The sequence below is a fragment of the Pavona decussata genome, unplaced genomic scaffold, assembly GCF_977016875.1.
Source record: "Pavona decussata unplaced genomic scaffold, jaPavDecu1.1 SCAFFOLD_366, whole genome shotgun sequence".
NCBI lineage: Eukaryota > Metazoa > Cnidaria > Anthozoa > Scleractinia > Agariciidae > Pavona > Pavona decussata.
This window is the reverse complement of record NW_028145742.1, coordinates 2,269,022-2,280,632: the sequence shown is the minus strand read 5'-3', so window position 1 is coordinate 2,280,632 and position 11,611 is coordinate 2,269,022. Positions and strand designations below refer to the sequence as shown.

At 41.2% G+C, this 11,611-nt stretch overlaps 1 protein-coding gene and 1 pseudogene across 3 annotated transcripts in view; one reads left to right on the top strand and one right to left on the bottom strand.

Moving 5' to 3' along the window:
* Positions 1-11,611, bottom strand: part of LOC146452746 (protein unc-93 homolog A-like) — a 41,755-nt pseudogene that overhangs the window by 25,950 nt on the left and 4,194 nt on the right. The gene's annotated exons all lie outside the window — the stretch shown is intronic.
* On the top strand, positions 487-11,002 carry LOC146452747 (organic cation transporter protein-like). Of its 2 annotated transcripts, none has more exons than XM_085097297.1 (11): positions 487-642; positions 2,125-2,409; positions 2,906-3,052; positions 4,603-4,883; positions 5,050-5,298; positions 5,847-5,981; positions 6,933-7,012; positions 7,198-7,306; positions 7,861-7,933; positions 8,460-8,662; positions 9,163-11,002. In XM_085097297.1, the coding sequence occupies exons 1-11, from the start codon at positions 592-594 to the stop codon at positions 9,212-9,214; spliced, it is 1,665 nt and encodes a 554-aa protein (XP_084953423.1). In that variant the 5' UTR covers positions 487-591; the 3' UTR covers positions 9,215-11,002. The 2 variants fall into 2 exon arrangements, with proteins under 2 accessions (XP_084953423.1, XP_084953424.1); XM_085097298.1 differs by having other exon boundaries at positions 498-642; positions 2,128-2,409.

Here is an 11,611-nt window from a genome sequence, read left to right as displayed (position 1 = left end):
TTGAGAAATGTTTCAAATTCCCAATGTTAATCAAACTACACTTCCAAAGACATGGGCAACAGTAAAAGGGTAGCTACTTCTAAGAACCCTACCCAATTCCAGACCAGTCGTACCCTATTTCAAAACAAAATGATTAAAATCCATACTCTATTTCAGGCCCAAAAGGCCTAAAAACCATATATACATGTATTTTTCTTTTATATATTCAGCCGCCTTTGTCTTTGTTCGTCCTTTTTACTGCCGTAAGGGTTAGTCTTGTCGTCTGTTATTTCAACTCAAGTATTTTTCCGACCTAGGTTTGTACAAGATCCGGTATGCCTCAAAGTATTCTCGCCGTAATCTTGCCTAGACTTGCCAAATTTAGAGTTATAAAACCATACCCTTTGGCGCCGCTCATACCCGTGTATCCGGCTAATAAAGGGGAGTACCCCCTAGGAGGCAGGGGGGGGGGGGGGGGGAAACTGATCAAGACACCCGATACAATCAACAAAAACTGACACGTAACAGAGCAGCTTCAAGGAGTCAACTCTTGAAGCCGACACCGCGTTGTTTGTCAGACGGTCTGGGATTCAACTTGTTCCCGTAACGAAAATGAGTTCTGCTGCCGCAAACAGTCCAACTTCAGAGTCAGATAACAAAGAGGTAGGAACTGCATAGATTAATAGGCTACTACAAGGGACTTGTCAATTCCCAAATTTGCTTTCCTATCACGGACAAGGAATCGAAACGGCCAGTGTTTGCTTGGTCTGAGTTTACTCGTAGCACGAGTCAAGCTCGAGCCCGAGTCAAGTTCGAATCACGAGCTAAGTTTGAGTCAGGGTCCGAGAACTATTGTTAAAAGACCAAAGAAAGAAAATCAATCAACTAGAAGACAAAATGCACGCAAAACATTTGTGTTATTTAACTAGAAATACGTGATTCGCAAAACCTCGCGCAGCTGGGGCTGGGTGAGAAGCGCTCTTTACTCGTATTGTAGCATCAAATGAGGAGATTAAAAGGTTTCTGAACATAGCAACTAGTTTGATGAGCATGGTCTCTTCGTAGTTCCACAGGCTAGTTTGCGGTTGAAAATCTATTTTTGAGGCGACGAAATGTTCAACAGGCGTGCAGCGCTGTCGTGTTCGGTGAATTTATTTCTCACGCGAAATTTGATCCCTCACGCAAACTTCCACGATGTATGCAAATTTTGCTCCAGACGACGCCAGACAGTCCGACGTCATTCATACTTTGTTTTTCACTGTTGCTAGGCAACAGTGCGGACAGCTCCAATGAAACATATATATAAATATATTTTTCACTCGAATTCGCGCGGCTTAGCTCAGCTCGGGCCGACTCGGTCCGACAAATTTATTCACTTCGCTTCGCGAGGAATAACCTGGACCAAGAATCATAAGCTGATTAAAATAACTCAACTAAAATAACTCAACTCATTAAGTTAAGACTGAAATAATGAAACTCCACTTCATAACATATGTTAAAACTATTGCTTTCATCGTCTCTAGAGATGTTTGCCTCATTTTTTTCAACCAACTTCGAGATGTTTGGAAAACGGATGACTCATTTTAGTCTCATGTTTTCCAAAGGAAATTTGAGTCGTGTAAACTGATACAATATAAAAGAGGAATCCAGGGCTGCCTAGACTTAGTCTCTCTTTTTTCTAAGGGATGCTAAAAAGGAAGGAAACAAGTAAGCTTGTTAGGTGGAACCTATTATTATTATTATCGCGGGGATAACAAGACGGGCGCGACACGGGAGCGCAAGAAAAACCAGGGACCGACTACTCGCACTCTACTGATCTCCACTCTGAGAATTATACATTCACTTCCGCAGTCCGATGTTTTCGTGGTGTTAGAGAAATCACATGACAAAGTCTCTCAAACGCACGGAGACTTCGTCAACTTCGCCAAACCCAAGGGGGCGGGGGAGGCGGAGGGGGGGGGGGGGGTGAGGTAGGGAAGGCACTTGGCGGTTATCTCAAGAGTTATCTCAAACATTTTGGCTCATTTGAGAAAACATACGCATGCGCACAGCTAAACTGATCGGGAAACAGCCAAAGACAGCCTACTGGTCACGTTGCATCCAATTCGAACACAGACTTACCTCACTTTCCGTTTTATTCTTTAGCAGGCATCAAAAGCCACCTCGCCTCAAAGCGGTAAAAAGATTGTTACTTTTGACGACATTTTGACATCTATCAGCTCGTTTGGATACTGGCAGATAATCATTTACCTGATAACATGCTCCCTGGTGATAATTCCTGCCACACTACAAGTTATTGGGATCTTGTTCTTTGCTGGTACACCAAGGTTTCATTGCGTGACACCAAACGTGACATGCGAAGACAGCAAATGCTGTGCAAATTGTACTGAGTATGTGTTTGATGGTCCATTTACAAGTAGTGTTAGTGAGGTAAGCCGTAATCACGCTAGCGCAACATCTTCTGGTGTTTCTTTCAATGTGAATGAGGTATTTCTTAAGTAACATCTAAAGAACATTCCAAACGGCATGGACTTCTGAGCATTATTGCAGCAGATTATAGGCCATGTCTCAAAGGAAATTTACTTGATCCTGCTTACTTCTTTTAGTGGCCGACAGTAATTAAAATTTTCGAATCTCTAAACGGTTTTATTCAAATTTTATTCAAATATTTTATTTTAACAGTTTTATTCAAATTATTTAAATTTGACCGTTCACATTCCTTTTTCTGGCTGACTGCTGACGTCAGTCGACATGTCACATGATATGGTAGTGATAATGAAAGTGACGATGATGTTAGATTATTTCATGGAGAATTCATGCAATTTTATGACAATTTTATAGAAAGGGAACTATTGAAAGATAGAAACTCCAATATGATATTTTAATTTAGTTTTCAGAACATTTTTCTTGTTATATATCTTGACAGTGGAACCTGATTTGTGACCGAGCTTATGCTGGAGCCAATGTACAGGCGGCATATTCAGGGGGAATGCTCGTCGGATCTCTTGTCTTTGGAGCAACTTCGGATTTCTTCGGACGGCGTTCCTGCATTTACTTATGTGCTGTATTGCTGGTAAGTGTCGCCACTACATCATCAATTATCAATAATTTATATTGCTTAAAGATTCAAATAGACGTTTTTCTGTGGCCTTACTCACGTTATCATCCGTTTGACCATCATTTTCTTTAATTTTTCTTAACGTTTGAGGACATACAATGTTCAATCAATCAAATCAATCAATCAATCAATCAATCAATCAATCAATCAATCAATTCCTTGTTGGACTGCAATAGGAAAACAACAAATGTTAAATAGCAACTCGCTTGGAACTGCAACGGAGGAACCGGGAGTCTTCTTTGAACAAATCTTTATTCTTCTGGTGGCAGCTTAGCACAGCTTTGACTTTCAACTAACGTGATTTGCGAACCTCACTTTATACTATAATTGTAGACATGTTTGGGTTTGCTGACCAAGGGAGCTCTAGTTTCACACTCAACTGCTTAACTCAATGTGCGAAAACATACCTACATGCTCGACAATAACAAGTGGAGGACCACCAATGTTAACTCCATAACAAAAGTACAAAGTTAGACAATAAACCTAAACAAGAATCACAGGGCCAATAAAATCCAAGGTCAGCTTAAATCCTCAAGCATGCCTACTTAAAAATACCACACCTAAACTCGACAAACTCTTTCAGAAGACAGAACTACTCAAAAACTAAGGAAATGCCTCTACAGGCTCAAACTTGAATAAAACTTGAATGACCTTAAACAAAGAACAAACTCTAACCGAGAAATACCTTTAAACGTAAACCCTTAGTTGAAACTACTAAAAAGCGTTCTAATAAAAATGATTCCTTTTGACTTTCTAACTCGAGTAAGATCGGCGCGTACATTTTCATTTCAACCAGCTAAATAGAAAACTTTGGCTTAATGCTAAGAGTTCGAGATTTTCAGAACAAACATCATAAAATTAATACATACATGATAATCAGTAAGCAGTGTTATTGTTACTGAAGGGCTGAAGGTATCGTGCCTTGTAAGAAAAAAAATCCAATATGCCTTATCACGGTTTTCGACGTCATATTGACGAGTAGGCAAACAGGCTTGAAATAACAGTGTTTGTATGAAAATCCGATGTCAAATAATTTTCATAAAACATCGCTTCTGAAAAATTCATGAATTGGAAACTTTTGGTACTAGGAAAAGGATTTTAAGAAAAAAATTGGAGGGATGTAGCTGTGCCAGAAAACGTCCAGTCGTGTTTTGAACTTTTCATACATTTATCTCTATAGCGAACCAGCCGTGACCTAGAGTTCGCGGGATAAAATACAGGGAAATGTATGGAAAGTTCAAAACACGACTGAACGCTTTCTTGAACAGCTAAATCCCTCCAATTCTTTTCCTAAAATTCTTTTCCTAGTACCAAAAGTTTCCAATTCATGAATTTTTCAGTAGCGATGTTTTATGAAAATTGTTTGACAACGGATTTCCATACAAACACTGTTATTTCAAGCCTGTTTGCCTACTCGTCAAAATGACGTCGAAAACCGTGATAAGGCCTATTATTGCTATAGAAATTCATTAGGTCTCAAGTATCTCCCATTTTTATATCGCCAGGCCTGTTTCAGTCTTGGATCAGCGCTTGTGGACTGCTTGTCTTTCTTCGCCTTCCTACGTTTCTGCGCAGCCGCATTCGCCGTTGGTTTGTTCGTGGCTCACTACGTGTTTGTTCTTGAACTGGTTGGCCCCAACTACCGGACCCTGGCTGACAAAATCCAAAGTCTGTTTTGGTGCATAGGGGCCGGATTGATTGCTCTCCTTGGTCACTTTATTCCTGCGTGGAGAACACTGTTATTAGTATGCAGTTTTCCGCCGATTTTCGTTTTCGTCATCTACTCGTAAGTTACGATAAAATGTAGAACATTTTAACTGCTTTTATTTATGATTTATAATTTTTGTGTAATGCCATTTAAACCTCATTGACTAAACCCCCCTCCGTGCCACCCTTGTCGAACGTGTTTCCTAAAAATGGTAGGCTAACAATTATTACTTTTTTCACGTCAGAATCTTTCCAGAATCTGCTCGGTGGTTGGCTGTTAAGGGTCACCTGACTCAAGCGCATGCTGTTTTGACAACATACGCTAAAAGGAGTTCGTTGTCCGTGGATTCAGATTCTTTGAGTAAGGATTTAGCAGACTATTATCACAACGAAGTGGAATTGAAATCCAGTAGCTCAAGTTGGAAGACTCCGTTTTTGGATCTGATTCGCACTCCACGCCTGCGCAAACGAACCATCATTCTTTGCCTGAACTGGTAAGTGGAGCGACAAGAAAATAATACTCATGAATATGTTGTACTTCGGTGAGACCCTCCAGCGATGGAAATCAGGTGTTCTTTTTAAGCTATGCTTTTTGTTTTGTTTCCCTAATAATTCACCTGTACTCATTTATAAGCAAAAGTTTATCATGACATCAACATCAGTTATTTAGAAAATATTCACTTATAATTACAACCTTTGTGGCTACTGAAATACTGAGTTCTTTGTTCGTTTGTATGATTTTTTGTGGAGGTGCGGTGGATGGTCGGAGGATCGGAGGGTCGGTGGTTCGAGGCTAGGCTGGTCTCTTTATGGCTTTGTTGTTTCCTTAGACAAGAAACTTTGCTCCACATTGTCTCTCTTCACCCAGGTGTATAAATGGGTATCGGCGACACACTGCTGGAGTAACTCTTGCATCCCATCCAGGGGGGGGGGGGGTATCAACACTCCTTTTTGCTTCATGTTACAGAAACCGGGTTAAGCTATCTCCGCGTGTAGGCTTGTAGTGAGAATTTTACCTTTAGATGTTTTCTTACTCACATAGGCTGGTTATCAGCATGGTGTACTATGGCTTTTTGTTGTACATCAGTCGCTTGTCTGGCAGCCCATACTTGAACCTCTTCCTCATGTACTTGTCTGACGTACCTACGCACCTCATCTGCTGGATTGTCCTGCAAAAGTACGTGCTGTAGTGTCTTGTTATTTCAACCATCCATCAGTCCATATTGGATATATGTCATCAAGCAAACAGTCAGTCAGGCAATTTTATTATGGAGTCAGTCGATCCATCCGTCAGACAGACAGTCATAGTCATAGGGTTAGCAATCAGTAAGCCATTCAGACTCAATCATTGAGTCAAACAGTCGAGTAGTAATAGTAATATGTACTAAGTAAGAAATCAATCAGTCAAGCTCAGCAAGTTAGTCAGACAGACTTAGTCAACCAGTTAGCCATTCATCCAAAGGCAGTCAGTCAGACAGTCAGTTACACAGCTAACCAGCCAGGCAGTCTGTTAGACAGACAGTCAGCCAGCCTGCCGTTCAGTCAGTTAGACAGTCAACCAGATAGCCATTCAGTCAGATAGACAGTTAGACAGCCAGCCAGCCGTTCAGTCAATTAGACAATCAGTCAGCCAGCCAGCCGTTCAGTCAGTTAGACAGTCAGTCAGCCAGCCAGCCAGACATTCAGTCAGTTAGACAGTCAGCCAGCTAGCCATTCAGTCAGTCAGTCAGTCAGTCAGTCAGTCAGTCAGTCAGTCAGTCAGTCAGCGATCAGTCTATGGCGATTCTTGGACGGTAATCAGGAGGTTAGGCATCGCAGACCTTTGTGAGTCAAAGACACTGAGCTACCAGAGCGTGTACGCTTTAACGCGTTGCCCTCGCCGGCTTACCTTTGGATGTCGCCAAGGCCAGCACAACTCTTGCTTGATGTCCCTTGCCTCGCCATTATATAGGCGATGGAGTCAGAATGCGTCAAAAGGAACACATTCAACTTCTGTGGGTTGCCGTCACTGTCTTAGAAACGTATAACCTTACATTTCACATTGTTCAAGGACATACAGTATGTACTACGCGTACGGAGTGCTCTTAGACAGAAAACTAACATGCTGTTTTTATATACAACTGAACAGATTTGGTCGTCGCATTCCTCACTCACTCATGATGGTGACCGGTGGTTTTACTTGCCTGATGGTCTTGGCTGTTGGGAAAGGTAAATTCTGGTATCTGGTACACTTTACTAATAATCGCTTTGTCCTTCTAATAAATATGGCTCATGTCTGACATGTCAGCCTGGGCGTACAGATTTTGTCTATATCAGTCAACAAAAGATTTTCTTTCAAATGCCTTTCCCATATATGTGTGCTAATTGGAACATACTTCTTCCTCTGTTTTTAGATCAGAAGGGCGCTATAACTGCCTTAGCTTTCATTGGTCGTTTTATGGCAAGTGGATCATTTTCCAACATATACCTGTATTCCATGGAGTTGTACCCTACAACGATCAGGTGATACGTAGTATAAATCATTTTTTATTGTCTTAATATGCAATTATCTCAATCATCCCTTTCCATTGAATGTATCAAAGCCAAGACTCAATTGAGACATCCTCCTACTTATTTTAGAGGGGTAAGAAGTCCTCTTATTTAGTTTAAACGCGGAAAAAGATATGATCACGACTAAATTGGATACTAAGAAAAATTCAGATTTCTCCCGGATTCTGTATTTTTTCGCAGCTATACTTGAAGAACAGTTTCTCCTCGTATCGAGAGCCGTGACCTCTCAACATATGGCGGGTGTTGTTAAAGGATCCAATGAAATTTTACTAAAGACCAGGGGCCAGATTTACGAAGCCCTGCTGAGTTAAGATGTATCCTGTTTCTTAACAATAGTCTACTGTATCGAAAACAGTGGCCTACAATACTTAGGAGGGCTTTGTGATTCTGCCCAGTACCATACCTGATATAGGTAATCCATGTTCGTCATGTTATGTTTAATTTGGTTAACTTGGATTTACACTGAATTGTTTTTAGATCATGACCTAGTGATTTTTTTTCGCCAGGAACCAGGGAATCGGTGTCTGTTCAACCAGTGCCCGTATTGGCTCCATCATCGCGCCTTATATAGTCATGCTGGTAAATTACTTTCTAGACTAACGTGCTTACTAGATTAATAACAATGAAACGCGCGCGATCGAGGGAAAGAGGTGGGGAGGGGATGGGAGATGGGGGCTCTCTTGCCTCTAATCGCACTTAGAATTCGCACCTTAAGCTGGAATTCGCTCTCTTCCTCCCAAGCTATGTATCTTTTTTTTGTCAGGTCAATAAAAAGAACCTTATCTCGAACACTTCTACTGATATCGAACCCGTAGCAGACCCAGGAAATGTTTCTGTAATCTTTCCTTAACTCCGGGTAGCCCCTTCTCTAGAAGCTTTTCAGTTTGCATCGAGTCCGTCATTACCTGCTTTACACGTTTATTTCCTGACGCACTTCTGGATTGACCCGTGCAACACCCACTCTGAACAAGTGACTTGATGAAAGAAAAGAACTGATGAACTCTTACGGCTGTGGAAATAAAATACCATGAAATACGCCTAAATTGATACTTGCAGAATCGAGCGAGTTTCCCGGTACGATAAATTATGTTTCTTTCTAATGTAGGCACAGTTGCCAGGAGTGAGTCCGACTGTTCCCATGGTGATATTCGGCTCGCTGACAGTAGCCGCTGGCCTAGTATCACTGTTTCTTCCCGAGACTCTGTTTTGCCAAACCTTCCAGACAGTGGAGGAGGTCAGTAAGGACAAAGAATTTTACGGTGTGGTGTGGATGGAGAAACCTCGACCCTGCCCACTCCCCTGTGGAAGGTAATGTTCCTAAAAAATTGCCTTTAAGGCTGAGTGGCAATAAGGTATAACATCAATGCTTTTTATTTTCGGATCAGTTAATTCGATGTGAATTTAATACATACAATCCATGCATACTGTTAAAAATACATTTATTGTTGTAACACGAAGACGTGCCTCAAAGATGAAATCTAAAACCTTGTGTATATAATACAATAAAACAACGCATATTTCATAAGCCTGCAGAGATTTTATTTAAGAACGAAACTAAATTGCAGTGTTTAGAAATCTCTATTAGCCGATAAAAATACTGTGGCACCAAAAGCTTAGTTAGTTTTTTTTGTACACTCTAGTGGGGCGTTAGCTCACACGAGAGGGAAGAGCGTCCCAATAAGCTTCAATAGTGACTGTTATAATAACCAGTTTCCTGGAAATTACCCTCTAGATGAACACAAATCGAAGAAGCTTTCCTAATGCTCTGTTTGTCAGTTCAATAATTGACAGCTCACTATTCTTTCCAGATCCGCAGAACCTGATGATCAGACCATGTCAACTCCTTTGCAACAACTGTAAAACAGCTGCACAGGAACACCAACGATTATAATATACCGCGTATACAACTGCTAGCAATCTCAATAGAAGTAATGTCTATTTACAGGGATAAAAATTTATAAAGAAACGCCAAGCGTTGTCGACTTAGTTAAATCATCTGCACGGTTCAATAGAAGTACTTAAAGTAGATTAAACTGGGAGTTAAATCTATGCTTCTCTCAATTATCAGCAAGGTAGGTTTTTTTTTTCGTTTGCTTATTGTTTCTAACCTTTAGCAAGGAAAGAAGGAAAGAAGGGAAGAAAGGAACTGAAAGGGAAATACCCTAGGTCTTAGCTGAAGCGTTTACAAAAACAAAGCAAAAACATAGCAAACTGCAACAAAAACAAGGGTGGGAGAAAATGTTTTCACTCTTGTCCTCTAAACCACGGTGTCCAATTTCCTCTCGAGCGGATCAGGCATGTCTGCTGCTGGGCTTTCATCTGCGTTTACATCTTCTTTTTCCATCAAACCAACGTTCCCTTCTTTTCGTAAAGACTTCCGATGTCTACAGCAGTAAATTTTGTAGTCTTCTTCCCAGGCCTCCGCCTGTATCACGGTTTGGGGCATGGGGCTGAAAAGCGACTCTGGAAGCCAGAGTGGCATGACGCCCGCGATAATTCCCATGACACCAAAAATGACCAGCGGTAATGTTTTGTTCATGCCTGGAAGGTCAGCCTGGGCAAATTGAAGAACAGAAAATGTATGAATGGTAGAAAATAAACTTATGGACCTTAAGTAGAGACGCCGACGACGCAAACGAAAACAGAACTTTAAAATTACATTCCCGTTTTCTGAATAAATTCGCGATAATTTTACTCGTTAAGTTTGTGTAATGTGGCTGAACCATTCTCACTGCTTAAGGTTAACTGTTGCATATGCCTGCTACTATCAATAGAGACCTAAGATCGGAGTGTAGGGTTACCAATGTGGAACGTCTCCCTGTTGTTCAGCAGTAGAGTACATATGGCACGTAACAATCTGGAGCATGCACACTTGTTTTATGAAGTCGTACTTCTTGCTATCTATAAGTCAGTAATGAAATATAGATATATAGGAGTAACTAGGGAATACCCCGGCACTCCAAAAGTGACCCTGAAACTAGTGGATACGCGGCTACGCAGAAACAGTGGTAAATACCACCCCCTCTCCCTCACGTAGCTTCGTGGCTACGCAGCTACGCGGTTACTGTGCGTGTGGGCCATGTACGTGGCTACGCAGCTACGTGGTTTCAGCTCGTGGATTAAAGCGCTTGTTTCGGCTCGTGGATTAAAGAACGAGGTATATTCATGTGTACAGCGTTTGTTTCGGTTCGTACGCGTAGCTGCGTAGCCGCGTAGCCACGTAGCTGCGTACCCACGTAGCCACTCTTTTCAGGATAACTTTTGGAGTGGCGGGGTATTACAAACCAATAACACGATCTACGGTGTTATAATGCTGCCAAAACGAGCCATAATAGAACACACGCCATTCAAACACGCGTTTGTTATCGTCTTGAATTCCGTTGTCACTACGATAAGTGATAATCTTTTGATGTCATTAGCAATGAACCGTCTAAACCATAATCAACGTATAAATGATGAAACGATTTCATTTACTCGTTGAGTCTCTGCGTTCCATAGCGACAGACGCGTTAGCAGGGGTAATGAGGCTCTCTTGTTGAATTACGGACATTTCCTTTTTTAAGCGGTTTACCTTTATATAATATCGACTTACTTTACATGGTTCTCGTTGTATGTTGAGACTTTATTAAAGAATTTTCTTGACAGGAATTGTGCGATTCAGTTTTATTGGATATAGAATTTTCGCGACAATAATTATTTTAAGTGAAACTTTGAATTTGTGAATAAGAGGATTTATTATGTGCAACGGTTGTCTCAAGCCTCCCTAGTGTGTTGGTATTCTTCTTCCAGGCCTTTAGTTAATTTCTGACAAATGAAAACCTGACTAGGGAGCGGCCACTTGCCATCTCCTCGAGGGTGGCCGCTTAACAGGGGTTCGACTATATTCTGTCATAAAAGGTATACTAGTCACCACTTGATCTGTTGAAAGCTCCTGAATCTTATGCAAATTACTTCGAGTGTGTAGAAAATGTTCTTTTGCTGTCTCCCCGATGACTACAAATCCCAACTTGCTACTTCTAATTCCAATAAAAACGTGTCAAAAAAGGAAACTCAATCTTAACTCAATTCAACTCGTAACTCAGTAGATAGCCGATTCCATTAAGAAATTCTGATTATGAACACTGTGGTCTTTTGGACTCGAAATGTAAATCATGCTTGGGTTGAGTTTATGACCAGATAGCCTACTACTCTCGTCGCCACGAGTAACTATAGAAAGAGCATTGTTCTTACCATTGATCTGAGTCTGCCAGACTGCAT